The sequence below is a fragment of the Brachypodium distachyon genome, chromosome 2 (assembly GCF_000005505.3).
Source record: "Brachypodium distachyon strain Bd21 chromosome 2, Brachypodium_distachyon_v3.0, whole genome shotgun sequence".
NCBI classification, from domain to species: Eukaryota; Viridiplantae; Streptophyta; class Magnoliopsida; order Poales; family Poaceae; genus Brachypodium; species Brachypodium distachyon.
The window spans coordinates 4,371,995-4,393,861 of NC_016132.3; the positions used below are offsets into that span (position 1 = coordinate 4,371,995).

Below are 21,867 nucleotides of genomic sequence, written 5' to 3' on the forward strand. Positions count from 1 at the left end.
CCATTGAATGTTGCCTTTTGTACCTAAACACAAGGCCATGCATTTGACCATTTTTGCATGCGGTCCCTTGATTATACTGATTGAGTATTTGCAAAAAAAGAAAATCACACTGATTGTCTGATTGTATTTCTTTTAATTTGTTCTATCGGGGCAACCAGGGAAAGACAGGAAGCAAGAAGCATCGTGGGTGGCGAGAGCAAGAGAATGAAACGAGTGGATCTTTATACAGATGGAAACCGATTGTAAATTTGGAGCACCCACATAGGGCACACAAGAGGAGGGACAGTGAGAAATGAAGGCATGGAGCTCGATGGCTGGTGGAGCATCAGCAAGTAGAAGGCATATGAGACCAAGACCTTCTTGTTGCGATCTCAGACGAGTGGAGGAACTGGAAACTTGCCAAGCTGTTTAGCAGTAGTTCTTATTCGTTCTTCTTTTACAGTAGAGACAGAGGGGACATGTGGAGAGATGAGGGGTAAACGCTAATGTAAAATACTTTGCTGCTCTCATGCAGTTTCTTTCTATAAAAGAAGATATTCTAGAAAAAAAATTGTGTCCTTTGATCTATTTTTATAATTTACAGTAGTTTGCAAAAAGAAATATTTCTGCATTTTTGTTTGTTCCGTACGGGTATCTACCTAGCCTGACAAGTTTTACAGTTTAAGCACCAAAAAGCGAACAATAATACTCCAGTTGAGAGGTGAAACAACACTCCAGTTCAGACTCTGAACCAGTCTGAACTTCTGAGGTGAAAATTAGACTGTTTCTACTCCCTCCGTTCCATATCAATATCAAGTGACATTCTATTACATGTATAGATACATTCATATTTGGCAAATTTGAGTCACTTAAATGACGGTTGGTTTTTTTATTAGTATTTAGCAGTAGCGTTGGTCAATGATCGCACCTGCATGTTCCTTTGGATGAATAAAAAAAAGGTTGTTCTTCAATTACAGAGAACTCCTCTGCAATAAACAACAGAGGCAAGTCATTCTTTTTTTCCCCCACCCTTGCAGATTTTTGTAGAAAAATCAAGGCCAAGCAGAGAAGCTCTGTACCGATCTCGTACTTAGTCAGACTAACGCATCCCCTGACTTACATAGTTACATGGTGATGGCAAACGGCGTCATCACGGGTCGAAGACGGCGCCGCCGCACTTGCACGTCCACCGGATGGGCTCGTAGTTGGCACACTGCACGCCGGCGCCGGCGCGCACCTGCACGGCCGTGCACGGGGCGCAGCCGCCGCACCGGCGCTCGCAGGCGCAGCACGGCGGCCGCGACCCCACCCTGCTCAGCCGCTGCTCCCCCATTCTTCCTCCTCCGTTCATCACCTGAAGTAACCACCCACCGAGCATAGCATTAGCAATTCAGCATTGCAGCAATCGAGATGGTTACTGATTAGAGACGGCGGCGGCGAGAGATAGAAGAAGAGAACATGACATGTACCGACCCGCAATGGGCGCGCGTCCTGGTCCTCCTTGGCATGCACCAGCTGCTCGCCATGGCCGCCTGCATTGCATTGCATTTCGTGCAGAGATTTCATCAGCCGGGGAAGAAAGACAAGCAAAGTGTCAAGGGATGATATATACTACCTCCGTTTCATAATTCTTGTCAAAATATTACATGTATCTAAACGTTTTTTAAGACAAATTTGAGACAATAATTATGAAACGCAGGAGCACGTCCTTGATCTTTACTCATTTGCGCTTTGCGGCACTTTTACCTTGGGACATGGCGAGCAGGGGCAGGTACAAGAAGAAGAAGCAGAGCCACCGCAGCTTGCGCCGCCGAGTTCCACACATCGCCGGACGCATGCGCGAATGACCGGCGGAGATCCCGGAGCTGCTCTCAGGCCTCCTCTGTTCTCAAACAGAAGTCCCGGGGTCTCCTTGCTCGCTCTCCCTCTCCTGCTCTGTTTTTCTCTTGGATAAGACTTCTGCAGCCTATGTCCTGAGCTAGCTAAGATGCGAGCATGTAATGGCGATGCAATTGCGAAGTCACAGCAAGACGGCAATACTATATGCCATGGGCGTTGGCCACCAGCTCTTATTAGTCCATCCCTCTGTGGCCGTGCCTGAGCTGTGCGTGCGTGCATGGCTGCCGTCTCACTCCAGAGTTTCTTTCGACCGTAGTAGCGATGTAGCATCAAAAGGCTAGGGCGGTAGGAGGAGAGCGGATTTAGGAAAAGGGCGCAGGCTTTCTGGGCTACCTAGGCTTGCAGGAGCAGACCTCTGCTTCTGCTCCTGCGTCAAGGGCTTTCATTCACGCCACATGGTTTTTGCCTCTGTGGTTCCATCCAACAGGGGCATCTTTTATTCTCTTTTTACTCCGGCAACAGGACAAATGGGGCAGTAAAAACAGGGCTGTAAAACAATGTGGTTTTCAGTGCATCAAATTCTGGTACGAAGTAGTAGATGCTTCAGAGATTTCTTTTTTCTCAGACCAAGATGCTTCAGAGATTAATACTACAGTAGTACTAGTGTTCACCTCAGGCCAACAACTGCTCGAGCATTACTCCACTACATGGAATGGAAGTCATTTGGTCAAGAAAACACTGTAGGCTATCATTCATAATTCAAGGATTCTGGGCTATCCGTATTACATACCTAAAGGAAAGCTGCCAAGGAGACTACGGACTACTGTTACTGTACAAGCAAAAATGAGCATTACTATGCGACCAATAGGGCGGCAACAATACAGCAAGAATGAGGAGGGGCAAGGTGCTCATCTCCTAGGGCGGACTCCTCCGATCGACGTCGCCGATGATGAGGAAGACGAAAGGGCCGACCGGGCAAACTCCTCCTTGTCCTCGCTGAATGCCTTCTGAAGCACGTCTTGCAGGTCATGGAATCTCCTCTTCCTCTCTGTGGATGTATTATCCCGTCCGAGGGAAGCCAACTCGGTAGCCTCAGTTTCATCATCCATGATCGTGTCCAGCACTTTTGAACAGCGCGGAAAGAAGCGTTTACCGAGTTCAACTGGTATAAATATGCAGTTTGCAGTTAGTACAGACCCATAGACTTGATAGAATATCATCTGACAACTGAATCCCAGAACCTGATGCACAACAAGGTAAGACAAATGGGTAGCATTTTGTACAACTGTACATATTTGGGCTAAAATTCTAGTGCTCAACCTTTAGATCATTCTCATAGACCACAAAGAGCTAATTATCCAACATTCACGGATGATGTTAAGCTAAGAATTATACTTCCATTTGGTGTGCAAGATTCTGTAAAACCTTTTAAGGTACTCGACAATAGACTATCAAAAGAAGAAGGTGAACAAAATCTGGTGTTTCAACTTCAGCTACACCAGCTTTGTTATTAAGAATGTCACAAGCAGATAAGCAAAATGAGTGAAGATTATTGAATTCAAAATATACAGAGTCAAGCTGTGGGTCACCTGTTTTGGAGAGGGCTGTCATCCGAGCCAAGTGTTCATCCTTCATTTTAAAAGGAGTTTCATTTAGATCAACGGTTGCCCGTGGTATCTCTGGAAGTTGATTTGCACTAGAACCAAGGGTGAATTCCAAAGTTCCATCCACTTGAGCAATGTCCATTGCCACTCTTGCCTCAATAGGAAACAATATCCTCGCCAAGGCAACTACGTAGCATGAAAATAATGTGTGAAAACTTAGCTTGTAATGGTAAAAAAAAAGACTAGAACATTGCGCTTGTGGAGAACAGTGTTCTGCAAGCAACAACACCAAAGCACAAACCACAGAAAACAGACAGTTTTGAAAAGAAAAAAAAATCAGCAACACTTCACAAGTTCTAGATGAAGATTACCTCGGTTTTCGAGGTACAATAATTTTCCACGTAGACAATCACCAGCCATTGCAAGAGAAACCGATGCTTCTCCAAGTTGTGGATCCCTTCTTTCAGCTTGCTCCAGTATCTCAATACATAGCCTATCTTTCGGAGACGGCTTCCCTTCTTCAGTAACCCCAAAGTAATCACCATGTTTTGTGAGTCTCTTTGAGATCTGAACTGCTTTTCTTCCATCAGATGTAACATCCGAAGGCCGAGCCCCTTTGGTTAAAAGAGAGACAACGATTTTAGGATCTCTTCGCCTAGCAGCGATGTGAAGAACAGTATAACCTCTTGGGTTTCTATGATTAACATCTGCAAGTGCGATGTCCAGAAGTTCTGTCGTAATTTTTGAGTCACAATGTTCTACAGCATAGTGCAATGCAAATGCATCATCAAGATTAGTCTGCCCTTCCTTGAGCAACATCCTCACTAGCTCCACATCATCAGAATCAAGAGCTCTGTGTATCCTCCTTACATGTTTGTTAGGAAAGCCATTGTCTTCCGGTGAAACTAATCCAAGACTCAGCCGTGAATCAATAATTTGCTTCATAACATCTTGAGGCACAGTTTTCTCAAGAGTAATCATGTCAAGATTTGACTGAACTACAATCTCTAGGCATCTCTCAAGCAGTTTCATGCAAGATTTACTACATAAGCTTGCAACAGATAAGATCAATGGAAGGTTATCCACTTCAACCTTATCAAGGACATCAAGGAGATGCCGCTGCATGCAAAACGAGGGACATAACGTGTGGCTTAGTACTAGCATTTTAAAAACGCAAGACAAAAACAAGAATAGCAGACTGGCATTGCTAAACTAAAGCAACTAAGCAAGTAACATCACAAGAACAAACTCATCTTGTCATCAATACTTGAAACAGAAACAAGGGCATCCGACGATGCATACAACATTTCTAAGTTGGCAAGTTCTTTACAGATTTAAATATCTGATATAATTAGCAAGTTTACAAGAAGGATCGTTGATTGGAACAATCGAGACTAGATTACACTTATAGATGGCATTTTCTGCGTAGTTTGGGCGGCTTATCTGATATGAAGGGTAACCAAAGGATACAAGAGCACCAGCCACACAGAATTGTTAAAAGGGCTCCATTATAGGATTAATCAGGGCAAGGACCTCAAAGATTGTACTCTAGACCATTGGCGCATACTCTCATTTAAAAGAATATTCCAAGAACCTAATGTAAAATGAGAAGTTCTGGAGCTAACATGTGTACAAACATTAACAACCTTGGGTGTCTAAAATTATTGTCCATTGCTCTTTTGTTATGGTTGGCTGAATTACATATAAGAAGTTAGATAGTACATAGGACTACAACCTCATTTCCAGGATAAAAGAAAGAAAGGAAAATTACATGTAACAACCTGTTGTTATTACTATTTCATCATCAATTCACAAATGCATGTGATATTTCAGTGACACATGCTGATGTCCACAATTATATTTATGCACAAAAACCATACTGAAGTGTCGAACCATACTTGATGGACTCAGTGTTGTGAATTTTGGAAAAATGCTGCATTTATATGTTTTGTTTTGTGTCAAACTCTGCTATCAACTGTCTGTATTAATGCAGCCTAAATTTGGATATCATGTAATCCAAGCATTTTTCCCATGAATAGTTTGATAAGAAACTGCCTTTTGTTGTCGCAAAAAAGTAGGCGGCTGCACCATATCAACGTCGCTCGTAGTTTGAACATAGTTACCTTTCCTTTTCACTAAAAAAGAACATCTAACAAGAATCCTTTAGATAGTATCAAGATGACATACAACTCAAACTACTATTGCATCATTTGCATGTTAAACACGCTTAGCCACAGATTGGAATTCGGAGAGACACCACGCACAGGTACTCCGTATTTATGTGTGTACGTGCTAGAAAAACAATGGAGGATCGGTCCACAGGCTCGCTTATCTTATCGCAGGACGGTAGGAACATGTCGTCCCAAATTAAACGTGCATGAACATGTTGACAAAATGTATTGATCCTGAGATCGAACCCGGTTGGGTGAGAATAAACAACCTCGCTGCGTCACATGTTCATCCCTCGTTACCCCTTTCTTTTCTTTATGTGCACACATGCTGACAAATTGTAAATAACTGATTTTTTTTCTAGGCGAGGGGAATAAAGATCATAAGACTTATTCCCAGCCCACTTCAAACTGAGTGAGGGGTGAGTCTTGAGCGTGGGACCGTGCCCCAGTAGAGATCTCCAAACAATTAAACAATCCAACATGTCCAAGCATCCAACGACAGCTTCACCAATTTGACGATCACCATCAGCACGAGGTCCTCATTGCAGCAGTAAAAAGTCGTAATGCTTAATGGAAGAATTGGAATGGAAGAAATTCAGCATGAAAGAATTGAAATGGGCGAAATCCCATTTTACCGCATAAAGCAAAACTTCCTCTGGCGCAGCGAGAAATACAGCATTAAAAAATCCACTGCTTGGGAAGATGAAACGTCTGAGTGGATGGATGGAGGGAGGAGCGGACCTGGAAGAGGTTGGCGAGCTCAGCGACCTGGAAGACGGAGGCGGCGAAGAGGACTTGCGCCATGAAGGAGACGGCTGGGCGGCACCCGACGTGCGCGCAGCCGTCCTCGTCGACGCAGAAGAAGGCCGACTTGGGGGGCTCGCGGACGCGGCCGCTGTACAGGTACTCGAGCACCAGAACCAGCGCCTCATGGCCGACCTCCACCTCGTCACCCAGCAGCTCCCGGAGCTCCACCCGGTCGCCGACGCCGCCCTCCGCGGCGGCGCGGCGCGCGAAGAAGGCGCGCAGGAAGGGGCTCCGCGCGGAGAGCACGCAGCGGTGCACGCGCAGCTCGGGGGCGCCCGGGCACGCGACGAGGCGCGCGTCGGTGAGGAAGGCGAAGCGGTCCGGCGAGCGGAAGGCGGCGGCCAGGTTGTCGGAGAGGCGGCGGAGCGCCTCCACGTCGGCCGCGTCCGCCGCCGCCGCCGCCGCGTCGTCCTCCATCTCCATGGGCGCGCTGTCGCAGTCGGAGAAGGCGGTGGTCACGTGGCTGGTCAGGGGAGCCTCCATTGGCGTTTGGCGGCGCCCGCGCGCGACTCGAGTCTCGAGAGAGGAGGCGGAGGAGGGGCTTTGGTTGCCAGTTGGGCTTCCGGTTCCGGGGTGTGGGGGAAGGCGCGAGGAAGTCCAAGGGCCGATTTGGGTGTTTTTAATACGAGAGCTGAACGAGTAGTAAACGCGGGGGCGTGGAGGACGATCTGGCGAGCTGGCCCTCTGATTTGTGTGTTAATGCAAATAGTTCTAACAGTGCACGGTTGACCCGTGCAAATGATCGAATCCCCCATTTTTTCTACCCTCTTTGACCGATGAGCCTGCAAGCGTACAACAGGATGATATCAGCTGTTTCGACGAGATGTAATTTAAGGTTTTTTATCATGAAGAAAGAAGAAAACTGGAGACAGTTTCTTGCATGCTAATTTATCTTCACAATGTTGTTTTCTCTTTTCTCATGACATACCCATTGCCCATGTTTTGCACCTCACATGTTTTGCTGCCTCCGCCGGCACCGTCACATAAACACCGTGTATATTTGCAGTGTTTGTTCTTCTTCTTGCAGTCGAAGTCACGCAAACTGGTTCATGAGCCCATCGGAGAAGGCAAGATTTGAACCACCGGTGACTCATCTCATGGGCTTTGGCCATCATTGTCATTTCTTGCCACCGGTTTGGAACCGCGATGGCATTCGTTTTGTCTTTTTTTTTTCGTTCCACCCTAGAGCAAATGTTCAGTTGTCTCCGTGCTCCCATCCACCGCCCCAAGTTGATATAGTAGTAGAGCCTGACTGATTTTATTTTTGAATCTCCTAAGGAGAATATATTAGCTATGACCAGAGTTACAAACTAGATCATGGGCAGAAACACCCACGGAACCGTCCCAACAATAAACTCATTACATGGAGCCTACCAGAAATTTAGGTGAGTTTATCTTGGATTTTCCAAAGTTTGTCTCAATGTACTGAAGATTCGTTAAAAAAGTTGAAAGTACGCCCTTCTGTGGTTAAAAGTTAGAATTGGATAGGTGAAAGTTCATAGGCATATTTATGAAATTCAATTCGACTTTTTTTCAAAGCTTGATTTTAGCAGCTCTCGAAGCTCATGATAGTGGGAAGAAGAGACACATAATCAAATTGTGATGGAGGAGCATTTTTGGAGCAATGAAATGCGAGAAAGTGAGGTCTCCCAACCATTGGCATTATCGACCATGAGGGAGATTACACTAGGCGGCCACGCAAATTAGCAATGCCCGATATGGAGCCACATTCACAATTTGCGGGTCATACATCGTTGTGAACGTCTTAAAAACAATGCTATCATTTACGGTTGGAAATGATAAAATTGATTTTCATATTGGTTATATGAAGTCCTTTCAAATTGTGTTTTCATATTGGACGCACGACATTGATCCACCGTCTACATGCGTTAATTTTGTTATCTTTACCTAACAGAATAACCTATTGGGTTCCCGATGTTGGATCGACACACTTGTGCTGCTAAACCCGGAGTTCGAAGGAAGTCGGCACGCGGGCACGGCGTTGCATGTGTCGGCCGGTCCTAAACTATTGACACAAAAGACACTAGCTTTAGCGCACGGTCCCCGGCTACGTCGTTTTGCCAGAAACAATGCAGAGCCGCTAGCAGCGTACGGCTTACCGGACGGGTCGGCCCATTATCTTCCGTCTACTAGTAACCGCGATTAACTAAATCTACACACTATTCTGCCTCTTCCCGCATTGGATATCTGCTTAGATTCCTTTCAGCTGTACTAGCATAGATATCTCCAGCACTAACCAATGATAAGCCAGCTGGCTTGAGCGGCTCGAACCTAACTTGTTTGGGTACTAGGGTGTGTACTAGCTGATGTTGGTCCACAGCCGTGCAGTGCAGACCATGCAGTGCCGTGCGAGATGCAATATGTGTTCAGAATCCTTGGCAATAATTGGCAAATCGAGGCAGCAATTTCTTTCGTGTGTTCGGAAAGGTTTTGTTTGAGGGGTCAAAAATTAATGATGCAAATACTTCAGGCCGGGTGCTGTCGTACCACCTGGATTTGAATATACAGTACTCACAATAAAAAAAAGAGGAGAAAAATGTAACAAAATCTGATATTATTTTTGTTGGGAAATACGGTATTATTTTTGTTAACACTTGTGCAACATACTGTATTAAACAGCGGCAGAGCCATAGTGAAAACTGTTTTTAAAAAAACTGTTTGAAAAAAATACAAAATTGTATGAAATGTAGTGAAAACTGTTTTTAAAAAAAGGAAAAGGGATTGCTCCTCTGCATCCATAGCGAAATCTGTGAACCAATATCCCGTCTTCGTCGGTTTCCAAGGTGTGATTGGCTAGCAGCCACGCTCATGTGTGTGTTTGCGTACGTCGGTACGTGCGTACCTGTGTACAGTATGTGTCTTATCTGTAGCCGTATCTGCTAAATTTTGTAGCATTTTTCTCACGATCATTTATTATTAATTCTCTGGAATTTGTTTTTCCTCGTGACCCATTGATTACCGCGACATCTTTTCCCGGTTGGAATCATGGCATCCTTTTCCAAAGTGACGATGATCGATGGGCGTCATGGGCAGGCTCATGGATGGCACACGTTCAAACCGTGTCCGCTGCAAACAACCAAACACGGATCGACATCCATCGACCAAACTGCCAGGTTTGGCCGCCCCGGGTTAGTCTTCTTTTAGCCTGCACGTACAAAGACATCTACTACGACTTTTTCGTTCAGGGCAATCGTGATCCAGAACTTGTTTCCTTGGGTTCCCTTGGCTGCCAGGCGTCCACCGCCGTCGATCGGTTCGAGGTTGACTCCCCACTGTCGCTGTCTGGTGGGCCTACCCAGGCGATATCAAGAACTCCCCAAAATTAAGGAGCTCACTGCTCACGCATCACATGTAGGCCCCCTCTGCTCGCCGCCAACACGACCCAGGCCAAGCAACTGCCGTGCCCATGCACGATGCTCACGTACGTACGCCACGGCATATATTGAGCAGACATGCACATCGAGATTTGACAGATCGTGACGTAACATGGACACCTTAATTTTGTGTGTTTTGTTCGACGTACGTTGCGTCGAGGGTTCTGTTGAAGTTTGGCGGCTCGGCAAAGTGAACCCTCCAGCTGCTAATTTTGTTGCGTGGCTTAATTTCCAGTTGCGTTGTTGCTAGTGCATTATATAGTTTAGTGTGGTCCTGTTGAAGGAGGACCATGTGTCCCCATGACACGGCCATGTTGGATAAATTAAGGAGATGCAGATTAAGCTATCACAAGCCCAATGAGAGGCACGGCTACGATGAAGCTAACCAGGACACGATGATTCATGATTGGTCATTGTGTTATGTTCTCTAATCACGTTTGTGTGCAGTTTTCTTTAGTACTCCGTATTGAACTCGTTATCATTGCTTCAAATATAGTGCGAAGAACGTGCACTTGCGTTGCGCGGTTGCGGTACTCTCGGAAAAAACTATGTTTGTGATATGTGTTTAGAGTTTTATGGCTCTTTATCCAAGTTTAATCACCGAAATATTAGGTCCAACGATTGATAATCCTACGCGTTGGCTTGGCTCGAAAGGGACTTTTAGGATTTCATTAGTTTTATTAGATCTTAGAAACGTATCTCTAGAGTAAAATTTAGTCTGCTAAACCACAGCCCAAAACAAACTGTAAAGGTAATTTTGCTCTCAGCAAAACATTCTCACGAGTCACGCACGACCCGGGGCCGAAAGGCGCAAGTACACGAGCGAAGTCCAACACGTCTTACCCGGCCACGTAAAAAGACAGAATCGGTGAGCACATATGCTGTTTCCAGTTCAAGGCCTCCAGGGGAGACAGAAATTAAAGGCCTCCGTGAGAATGGCCAGGTCAAAGTCAGAGTCAACACACACGATCTCACTGGGGCGAACTACGGGTCCCACACATCCGCGTCAGTTCACCATGTGCCCCAGGATTTGTTCTTCGATTCCCTTTGAAGTCTGAAGCCCCGGCCGGTGCCTGTATTCTTGCCCAGTGTACCTGGCCCCGCCGCAACTGTAGTTTTTCGGGCCTGTCCTTTTCCAAGGTAGCGGGTAGCCTCTGCTTTGGCAGCTTGGCCTTTGGCGCCCGTGGTCGATGGCCTCCCATGTCATCCTGGATGATCGGACGGTGAGGATCGGCCTAGTAGTGTTCAGGGGCGACGAAGTTGGCTTTGCTTTGCTTGCGTCCACAGCTGCTGCTCAGTATGTGCTCACATCACGCATTCACGTCTTCCTTTATTTTGACTCTGACGAATCGAGATCCTTCGATCCGACGGCGACCATCAAGTACTCCAGTGCATAACATGATACAGTACTACCGAGTGAGGTAGATCATGTACGAGGCGTATGCCGTCGCTGTCGGCCCCACGTCACGTGTCCCTCCGTCAAAATCCGACAGAAGTTTTTCTTTTTCTTTTTTTGAGCGGAGATCCGACAGAAGTAAATCGTACCCAAATCACATCGTATACGATACACTGGATTAGAGTAGTCCGTAGTACACACTCGACCGAAAACGCAAGGGCAGCTGCGCAAAGCTACGCCTGTAAAAAGAAGAGATAACGTACGCAAGGCGCGAGAGTGCCTAGTAGACTACTAGTAGCAGTAGTAGGAGCAGCTGTAGCTCCGCTCTCAGCTGTCACGTGTTATGTCTTCTACGTCGAAAATAGAGATCAAACAAATTCGTACATGGGCCTTACGCCCATTTAAAATGCCGGACAGCCCATGAAACGAAATTCAAATGGGAATTATACTGCCCAACAGGCTTTGTTGTCTTGGGTGTCAGACGCGCAGGTCCATTGCGGCCTGAAGCGGATGTGGCCGGTGTAACTATTCCTGGCCCTGGGCCGTTTCTCCCTTTTCTTTTCTTGTTTATTTCACTTTTTTCTGCTAAAAAAATTCACATTTTTTCTATATTTATTCTTTCTTTGCTTTTGTTTTTTAGAAAAATACATTAACTTATCTGATACATGTGAAAATTTCTTTCGAAAGTCCATGTGTTTTTAAACATACAAACTTTTATATGCATGTGTTGTCTGTTGGTCTTTATGGAATTACCAAACTGAACTTATTTACAAGAAAAAACTTTTCATTTCTCGCGAGTTATCAACTAGCGTCACATTCGATCTGTACTAGGTCCCACTGTAGCTTGCGGACCTATTGGATTCTCTAAACTATGCATGGGTGCAACCACTCGAAAATGATTAAGGAAACCTTGCACCGAAAAATAAAACTAAAAAATATAAAGCAAAAACAACCAGATGCCTTGTTGGCCCGGCCCGCTGAAGGAGGACCTGTGCGACGACCCCTCTCTGATCTCACAATTTTCATTTTCCCCTCAAGAAACGAAATGTGAGCTCTCATTTGGTATCGTGTTTCACATGGTGAGTACAGTATGTCGATTAGCTTCCAGCGAACTGAATGAGAAAGGAAGAGGATAAGTTCTACGCACGTCGATTTTGCTTGTAGTTTCTGCCATGAATTGGTACCCATGAATGACGTTTTTTTGCTGCGTGGTTGCTGTCAAAGCTTGGAATTGGATATCTTACTTGTAGTTTCTGCCATGAATTGGATAGAACCCATACATGATTTTGCTTGTACAACATGCTGTGTGGTTGCTGACAGTGTCCTTGGAGATGCCCAAAGCACAAAAAACAAAAGCCTGGGACTTGCGTCCAGCAGCAGGGGAATGGGTATGCTATATCGATCGAGGCGCTCGCAGGCTACCGATCACCCCGGGACAAAGAATCGAAGCGTGACGCTCGCCAAAAAGAGATGATCAGATGAGTACTCAAAAGAGATCAAAAGGGTACGATGACGAGTGATGACATGATGATGGTGGGTAGCCCCGGTGCATGGTGACGGAAGCGGGCCTGATCTAGAAACTCAATAATGCAATGCCCCACGCACGCATTATATACTCCAAGCCCACATGATTGGTTCCCAGGTACACCGGCCTTGGGCTCTTTCTGACAGAACATCCTGAACCGGGAAAAAAAGAAGCGAAATTGCTGATACATCAACCGTGAAATGAAGAAAGGAACGATGTAAACCGTCGATGGAGTTGTCAGTGTATTCCGCGAAGATTCACCCCGGTCACCAAAAAGGAGATTCCGAGTCGTCTCCTGCCGGAGATGCATTGGCAGTCACTGATAGTGGTGGCAAAACAAAACAAAAGCCTCAAGCCCGTCATCCAGGGCAGCTGAGGTGAGCTGAGGTGAGCCGTGGAGCATGAAACGTGCGCACGGCACCATCCATCAATCCATCGTATCTGCCTGTCGATTATTGCAATCTTAAGCTATCTAATTAGGCTAGTGCTGCGACGACTGCGACGAAAGGCGCCCTTTCCCACCAAAACGCGATAAGAAAACTACTGCCATTATAGTCCCCTTGGAGGTGTGCATATGCGTTAGCCATGGACATATGGGCCACTGCATGCTTGGGCACCACGGACGGCTGGAAACGCCCACACTTGTTGTTTCCCTGTTAGTTTCTGTCGTAGACTTGCAGTCGACTGGGTTTTCTTCTTTAATTTCCCTTGAAGTAAATTAGATATTCAGAATGCTCGAGCTACTGCGTTTACTGCGCGTATATGTGTAGAGCATCGACAGGCCAGCAGAGACTGGCGCACGAGCAGAAACAGACAAGGCGCTGTCAAATCGCATCATGTTTGTTTAGCGTCATTAGCATGTGATTGCTGTTTAGAACATTGCGCATACTCCAAGATACTAGTATACTGTTGCATGTGCAGGCAATGAATTTTGGTTGACGTGGCCGGCATGCATCCCAATGCTTTGCCTAGCTAAGCTGAGCAAGCGGTGACACTAACGTACCCATGCATCATGGTTGCTGACCTTTGCTTCTACTGCCGACATCCTCCTCGCATCGAGGAGCCATATCAGCTGATCAGTTTTTCTGGAACTCTCCGGGAGGCGGGACACAAAATACCTCTGCTCTAGTTTTATGAGTTCTTATTTGACAGGTCTCCTCGTCACGCCAGAAGATTAGTCAGAGCATCTCTAATAGAATGATTAGTTAGAGCATCTCTAATAGAAGGTCCGTAAATATTTTGAGTTTGTGTGAAAATATGCTCGGAACAGGCAAAAAAAAACAAAAAACCGGACTGTAAAAGTATCGTGGGTTATGTACACACCTTTTCGCCCGCGTGCTATATCAGGGGCTCTGACGTTGTACCTAAAACAAAAAATTTCCTACGAGAAGTGCGGAATAAACCCAATAATCATATTTACTAGATGTAAGTAACGAGAGGGATTATGAGCATCATACTCTCATAGACCACAAAACGTTACGATCACGGGATCGTTGTTGGCGTAGTAGAACTTTCTATGAGATCAATCTTAGTGCAGAACCGACGGCACCTTCTTGGTATCCACACGTTCAGCTTCACGTCGTCTCCTCCTTCTTGATCCAGCAAGCGAGGGGAAGAGGTCAATGAGATTTCAGCAGCACGACGGCGTGGTGGTGACTATGGTGGAGAGCTTTACGGGCAGGGCTTTGCTGCGCGTGATAGAGGAGGAGGAGAGGGGCTTACGAGAGAAAGATCCAGCTGAGGGTTTGGTGTATCCTCTCCTCCTGCCCCTCACCTCTATTTATATAGGGGGTGGTGGCCAGGGTTTGTCCCTCCTCCAAGAAGGAGCTAGGGCCGGCCAAGGGAGGGAAAAGGAGTCCCGGGAGGACTCCCTCCCCACGAACTCTCCGACGTACGGTGGAGTTGTTCCTCCCCTTGCCCCTAGGCCCATTAGGAGATAACTAATTAGATTGCTCTAATTAATTACTATAGTGCCCGATTAAATTCTCAAGAATATTCTGGAACATTTCAGAACCTTTTAAGAACTTTCGGAACCTTCTAGAACATTCCCGGTCGATACCGGAAAATATCCCAAACTTTTTCGAAACCTTGAAACAGCTTTCCCATATATAATTCTTTATCTTCGGACCATTCCGAAACTCCTCGTGATGTCTGGATCCCATCCAAGACTCCGAATCAATATTCGATATCAGCATCTATTATCTCATCGAACCCTAGCGACATAAAGCGTTAAGTGTGTGACCCTACGGGTTCGAGAACATGTGGACATGACCGAGACACCTCTGCGATCAATAACCAATAGCGGGACCTGGATGTCCATAATGGTTCCCACATATTCCACGAAGATCTCATCGGTCGAACCACGATGTAGAGGATTCAATTAATCCGGTATTCAAATCGCTTTGTCTCGCGATATATTACTTGCCCGAGATTTGATCGTCGGTATCACCATACCTAGTTCAATCTCGTTAACGGCAAGTTCTCTGTACCCGTACTGCAATATAATATCCTGTGACTAAACACATAGTTGTACAACAATCAAGTACAAAATGATTAACAAGTAAGCGATATACTTTGTGCACAGTGGTACAAAGAACCCCTCGTGGTAGAATTAACTACTCCGTAGTTTGCTCTGATTTCGTTGTTTGGCCAGTCTCCTATTTTTTCTGTTTTATTTACCAAGACGACAGCACGATGTGAAATACTCCACGGGACGGTAGGCACCGAATGTGCGGATACAAACATGACGCGATCGATGAACAGAGCACGTACTTACGTACGCGTGAGCCGAGCCGGGCAAGGTAAAACCTTACCCTTTGGATCTTTCGTCCGATCACTGTACGGGAAAACCTTACGCATGAGCTGACCTCACGGCGCAAAATCCAGCTGCAGTCCATCGCGAACCGGCCGGCCGGCCTAACACCAACGTTACGTAGTCACGTACGCATGCCGTGCGTACGTCATCGGTCGATCGCTTGACCTGAACCCTCGCGCCTCCCGCCCCCGGGTCGTGCACTTGGGCCCATCAATCTGCTACGACACTACCCGCCGAACGTGATGTCGTGGCGTCGATCTGTACGCACGTAACGTCAAGGACGTGACGTGATGCGACCGCTGCCGTCGCCGCCCCGGAAGGACGAGAAAAGAAGATCTCGGCAAAGACTAGCCAGAGCCATGTCCGGATGTCCCGGCGTCCGCGCCGGGCGCGCGTCGATCAAGGGAGGGGGGCCGTGTACTACGTGCCGTCGATCTGGGCGCCAAACCGCGCGCGATCCATGGTTCAGTTCGATGGGCCAGTGACGTTGCGTGCGCGCACTATGCGAGCGACGGCCCCCCCGGGCCGCGGGGAACAGCGACGGCACCGGCCGCTGGGCGAGCCACGCGCCCCCCGCCTTGATCGGTCTAGCTGACCTGAAACCCCAGGCGACGTGACCGACGACGTCACCCGCTCCATCCTTCGGCCTCTCGGAATAGTAGACCGCCGCCCCAGGGTCGTGGATCCGGTCGAGATTTTTCCTTTTAAGCCAGCCCTGATTTCCCGTGGCACTGTTGCGGGCGTCGGCCTCGACTGTCTTCGCATGGAGGACAGTCGACCGAACTCACTCTCGTACTACGTACCGTCGAGTTCCGATGCCGGCATCTTTTTTCTCCGTGCTCAACTGACGCGCGCTAGCTCCCGGAAAATTCCATTCCGACCGATGGGTGGTCCGTGTTGTCCCGCTCATCCTACTCGCGCCGGGACAAAGTAGTTACCCCACGAAAACGTGGAAAAAGATTCACACGAAAACGCTTTGTTAACTCTACGCCCAAATTCACAACGCTGGCCGGGGAGGGGAACACAAAAGTGGAGCCACACCTGGGACTGGAACTGCAATTGTACCGCTGCTGCACCTCCCAAAGAATAGAAGCGGAGTACTCCTACAAGGAGTCAATTATTTCCCCGCAATTCGCATCACCACCCGCGCGGTGGTACTACTGCAGTAGGAGTAGCTGCAGAATAAAATCCTTCATCAAGAAGGAAAAGAGGAAGACGACGTTGCTGAATTTAACGCCGTGCTCCGTGTCCGTCTCCGGCCACGTGACGCAACCTCAGTCCCCACCGCTCCCCACGTCACCGTCCGCCTGACGTCACCTCCCCCATGTGCACCCCGGGGCCGGGCCGAGCCCGCCCGCCCGCCGGCCGGCTATATATAAAACCTCTCGCACATCTCCCCTCTCCCACCTCCCTCCGGAAGTCCGGATCGATCTTCATCTTCTCCTCTACCGGCGACGCGTCTCGTTCATCTCAGCTACCGGAAGAGGCGACCGAGTCGAGCCGAATCAAGCATGCAGGCGGTGGCGGGCGTGCGGCGGGGGCTGACGATCGATCCGGCGGGGGAGGAGGAGCCGCCCGCGGCGCGGTTCGGGCGGCTGGTCCGCGAGATCCCCGTCGTCGTCTTCGCGCGCCGCGGCTGCTACATGGCGCACGTCATGCGGAGCCTCCTCGCCGCCGTCGGCGCGCACGCCACCGTCGTCGAGCTCGACGGAGCCGCCGAGGAGCTCGCGGCGGCGGAGGGCGGCGCAGCCGGCGTGCCGGCGCTCTTCGTCGGCGGCGCCCCCGTCGGCGGGCTCGAGGGCCTCATGGGGCTCCACCTCAGCGGCCGCCTCGTCCCGCGCCTCCAAGAGGCCGGCGCCATCGCCGCCTACCCATAGCTGCTGCTGCTGCTTCTTCTTCTTCTTCTTCCCCTCCGGCGCGCGCTTCTCTTCTCTTCTCCTCTCCGCCGTCGTCTATGTACATATGGAAAAACAACCATGAGGGTGCTCTGTAATTCGCAGACTTTAGAGGGAGCGAGAAGGAAACGTACACGATAAATAAGCTGTACCGCCACTGCCAAAAGGGTGGCTCTGGGTTCGGGATGTCTCTAGGGGGAACTACAGGGGGGCTTTATGACAAACGGTTGGACCAAAATGTGATTATTACTTTTACTTAGAACTGTTCCAGTATTTAGTTCCACACCAGCTAGCTCCAACTTGTAGCTGTGTTCGTGTTTCAAATCCCTCTTGGCCACTTGTTTAAAATCGTCCTGCTTCTATTTTGTCCTGATGCATCATCACGCATGCTGTCATGTGTTTGTTGTTTGGTGCCAAATTGATTAGCGATTAGCACGGATGATTGACGTATAATCCTTGCTTGGGGTTGGAAGCCGACTATTCTACTACGGCAGGGAGATAACATATTGAAGCGCCGTGGTGGGGAGCGGCGGGTCATGGGGTCGGAACGTCAGCACTTACTTAGAACCCTAATGGCTGCTTTTCCCGGCAATAATGACCGAAATGTTAAATGCCCATCAGTCTCGCTCGCTTAGTACGGCGGAACTTGAACAGCAACGGAGAGACTCTTCCAAAATGCTTGCGACTATTGATCAATCAAGGACTGTATTTTGTATCTGTGCGGTTGATCTGGACCGTCTATTTCCGGACGGCTCACCATGCGTCGCGTTTAGGGAAAGAGAGGGAAGAGACGTAGAGTAAAAATCTGCGGTTGCTAACAATCCAAGGCACGGCACGGCTAGGGAGGCGGGCCGATTCGATGCATGGCGCCGTGGCACATCACGTGCCTGCCGCATAATTCCCGGCGAGAGAAATAAACTATGGACACGACGCGAAATTTCATATTATGGCGAACGAGACAAGCTGCACCCGATCCCACACTGTTCACCCGTGCACACCGTTTTTACTACTACTCCTACTTAACCTGCAGACACATTTATTAGCCACGAGCAGGTCTGAGAAGTACTGTGCTCTCCTCTTCGCCCCAAGAAGAAGACAGTGGCAATTTAAGCCGATGATCTCTTTTCTCTTTTTTTTTGCTGAGAGGCTGGTTGAGCTCGTAGATTAATACTCCCTCCGTCCCATATCAATCCCTCCGTCCCATATCAAGATTCAAATTTATCTAAATATGAATGTATCTATATCTAAAAAACGTCTGGAGTAAATTTTAGCGCTGCACAAAATTCGTCGTAGAATAACCCGCGGAAGTAAATTAACTTGCTGCTGACGTAGAGTAGTTGGGCCAGACCAAACTCCGGCCAGAGAAATATTGCCATGCTAGCTCGGAAAAGGAAGAAAACAAAAACGTTGCTCCGCGGCTCCGCCTAGTTGTCATCTTCTGCGGGGGTCCTGAGCGGACAACGCCACCGTGTCAGCGTGGAACTCGTTTGGCACGTAGCTAGCGTTGGCAGAGCCGGTTTTTAATGGGCATGGCCTGCGAGGCTTCGAGGTTCTCTCTAACCTGTAGCAAAAGTACAGTAATCTAATACTACATGTACTTGTTACGTGCTCCCGTGTGACAGTACTACTAATCTAATTCTGCGTCGCGGGATCCGATTCTGATCGAATAGCCTGCTGCTGATGCGATGCGACGCGGGCGGAGCGGATCGCCCACCGATTTCTGCCGTGCCACCCCGCCGCCGTACGTACTCGCGACGCCAGCGCTCTGGGTTTCGACCACGTGCTCTCTCGCAAGAGATTGCTGCTAAATCTGGACCTCTGAATTGCGTGAACCAACGCCATATGGAACCCCGAACGAACAACCGAAGACCGATATTGCCCCGTCATCGTGCCTTGCCTAATCCCAGTCCTCGTATGCTGAGTTGTTGCGTAAGAAACGGAAGCTCTTTTTTTTCTGGTAGCGCGTAAGAAACGGAAGCTTGTTGTACGTACTATACGCGAGTTCAAAAAAGAAGAAGCTTGTTCACCCGCAAAAAAGAAAAAGAAAAAAGAAGAAGCTTGTTGTCCTAAACGGAGCAGGCCCAGCCCATTGGGAGGGGCGAGCGGGGCGGCCGCCGCGGGCCCACGAAACCAGAAGGGGCCGTTAGGTTTATATCTGTACTACGCCTGTCCAAGTACTTACCGGACCGCACATGGGCTTCATAACCTTCTCGAACTGGACTTGAACTCGGGAAAGAGAGTCGGGAGATGTGCCTATATAGGATGCGTGCCCGAGGCGCCGGGTGCACGAGAGTACAGAGACTCGATCACTCGAGAGACAAATCAGGAAATCGCTTAATCGCGTGCGCACTGGAGGCGCAACTGCGCAGATCGGCAAATTTTTTGGCAGACTTAAAATAACGTCGCCGCGGCGGACGGCGGATTCTAGCCTTCAGACGCCACGCGGATAAGGGCAGACCGCAGACAGCGACAACGCCGAGTTGCCTTAACGACCCGGGAGCCAGATCCGTCGGACGAGACGATAAGATAATCGGTAAGAAGTTAATTAGTTGGTCCAGTACTTTGTAGTTTTGTGTGTTTGTGTTAGTTTTAGTTAGGTTTCAATTGTCATGTTGTTTATAATTGTTGGTTAAAATTTCACGATTGTCATGTTAGTTAAAATTTCAGGATTGTCATGCCGTCTGAAAAAGATAGTAAGAAGCAAAAAATAAAATGAGTAAATGAGTTTATAGAATCATAGAGAACATCATTCCATAATGTTTAAAACATTAACGGCTTATTGACAAAAATTCCTATGCATTTATCATAATTTTAATGCTTATATATATATATATATATCAAGGTTTTAGATTCTACTTTTCGTCCTGAGCCCCTGAAATCTCGGCACAGGCCCTGAAAGGGGAAAGCCAATTTATTAACCACGATGCTGGAATCGTGGACTATCGAACATCTCAAGAAAGTCAGCGACGTTGGCAAGACGGAAAAACCACATGATATGGCCACGAAATCCGGTGTCACTAGGAATGTTCTGTGCAAGTGCATCATGCAGGCAAGTGTTCTGAGTGCTTCTTGAGATCAAATTTCGCAAATCAATTACTCCGTAGCTCATTTTATTCATGGACGTTTCAATTAATTAATTGACTTAACATTGTTCGAATTGCAGCTCATCATTCTGTCACCGCTTGTACGGCTTAATATCAATCTCGTACTCATGGACCTGCGGTTCGCGTTGATGTTCTTCATGTTGTATACGGTTCCATCTGTTCTAATATGCTAACCTCGTTTTGAAGAGTCGGATAAAGAGGAGTATGTCATTGTACATGCCCATGGCGCGGAGGCCACGTATGTCAGAAATAACTTCATGTTCCTAGGTTATAATTTCAGTATTACATACCCATGGCGCGGAGGCCAAGTACGTCAGAAGTAACTTCATGTTCCTAGGTTATAATTTCAGTATCATGTTTCAAATTTAAGTGCTCTTGATGTTATAAAATGCAGGACATGTAACTTTTATGACTTGATTTTTTTAAAGTTTGATCAAACCACGACACTTAATTCGGGACGGAGGGAGTAGCAAAGAAATATCAACAAAATACAGCGTCAAATCAAGACACTTCAAAAATATATTTACCAGTAGATCTCACGATCTTCAGACATCATACTGTATATCCGACGTAAAATTAACAGTACGATGCATTTTTTTTTTCAATTGTCGGGAACAGTCTTTGTTCCATACGTACCTCCGGCAGCATGTACATCTAGACGTTTTACAACGATCCCTGTACTCGCAATGGCTGTGGAGAAGACTGAAACAACAGAAATTGCCCAGCCTCTGGATGGCGATGACTGTCCTTGTTGAGCAGAGCACTTCCTGACGCTTTTTACATGTCTTGAATAGTAGCCGGATAACATCCTTGCTATTCATCTCATAAATTTAAGTACACGATGTAATTAAAAACAGATAAGGTACATGCCATGTACCATAATGTACTTAAACTGATAAGATACAATTCATATAATTTGCAGAAAAGAGTGGGTGTCTGGCAAAAAGCGAGAGAGAGAAAGAAAGACAAATGTGTGGTCAGAACGATGGGGCTAGATAGCCCCGGAGTCACGGCCTCCGAGTTACTTGCTAAATGATGATGCCAGATACTACTACGTGCAGTGCTGAACATCACAGCAACCACGAAGTGAGAACAGAACCTCTTGTATCCCGCAAAGCCCATAAAACAATCCTAGCGGGACATAATCGATTGTGGGCTCACCAGTTTCAGTCCTCTTATATCCCGCAAAGCTCAGAAAATACTCCCAAGATATAGAAAAAAAAGCAGCAACTTATCTCCAGCAAGCATAAAAGAAGCAACATAGATATCACATCCAGCAACCATAACAAACACATAAAACAATCCTACATTCTAGGTATATGCAGGAAATATAAGCC

The 21,867-nt window shown here is 47.5% G+C and overlaps 3 protein-coding genes across 5 annotated transcripts; 1 reads left to right on the forward strand and 2 right to left on the reverse strand.

Moving 5' to 3' along the window:
• Positions 1 to 673: 673 nt before the first annotated feature.
• Positions 674 to 2,285, reverse strand: LOC106865940 (EPIDERMAL PATTERNING FACTOR-like protein 3). Of its 2 annotated transcripts, XM_024459259.1 has the most exons (4): positions 1,726 to 2,285; positions 1,453 to 1,511; positions 1,100 to 1,333; positions 674 to 965 (listed from the first exon to the last, which is right to left on the reverse strand). In XM_024459259.1, exons 1-3 carry the CDS (start codon positions 1,814 to 1,816, stop codon positions 1,130 to 1,132), a joined length of 354 nt encoding a protein of 117 aa, XP_024315027.1. In that variant the 5' UTR covers positions 1,817 to 2,285; the 3' UTR covers positions 674 to 965; positions 1,100 to 1,129. The 2 variants fall into 2 exon arrangements, with proteins under 2 accessions (XP_024315027.1, XP_014753501.1); XM_014898015.2 differs by having other exon boundaries at positions 891 to 1,333.
• A 147-nt stretch (positions 2,286 to 2,432) lies between these two features.
• Positions 2,433 to 7,008, reverse strand: LOC100820989 (BTB/POZ domain and ankyrin repeat-containing protein NPR1). Of its 2 annotated transcripts, XR_002963360.1 has the most exons (5): positions 6,335 to 7,008; positions 3,794 to 4,541; positions 3,408 to 3,608; positions 2,609 to 2,980; positions 2,433 to 2,521 (listed from the first exon to the last, which is right to left on the reverse strand). XR_002963360.1 is itself a non-coding variant. In XM_003564809.4 (4 exons), exons 1-4 carry the CDS (start codon positions 6,881 to 6,883, stop codon positions 2,727 to 2,729), a joined length of 1,752 nt encoding a protein of 583 aa, XP_003564857.1. In that variant the 5' UTR covers positions 6,884 to 7,008; the 3' UTR covers positions 2,541 to 2,726. The 2 variants fall into 2 exon arrangements, 1 of the variants encoding a protein (XP_003564857.1); XM_003564809.4 differs by lacking the exon at positions 2,433 to 2,521 and having other exon boundaries at positions 2,541 to 2,980.
• Positions 7,009 to 16,918: 9,910 nt separating this feature from the next.
• On the forward strand, positions 16,919 to 17,791 carry LOC100835201 (monothiol glutaredoxin-S2). Its single transcript, XM_010232278.2, has one exon. The coding sequence runs from the start codon at positions 17,043 to 17,045 to the stop codon at positions 17,406 to 17,408; it is 366 nt and encodes a 121-aa protein (XP_010230580.1). The 5' UTR covers positions 16,919 to 17,042; the 3' UTR covers positions 17,409 to 17,791.
• Positions 17,792 to 21,867: the final 4,076 nt, after the last annotated feature.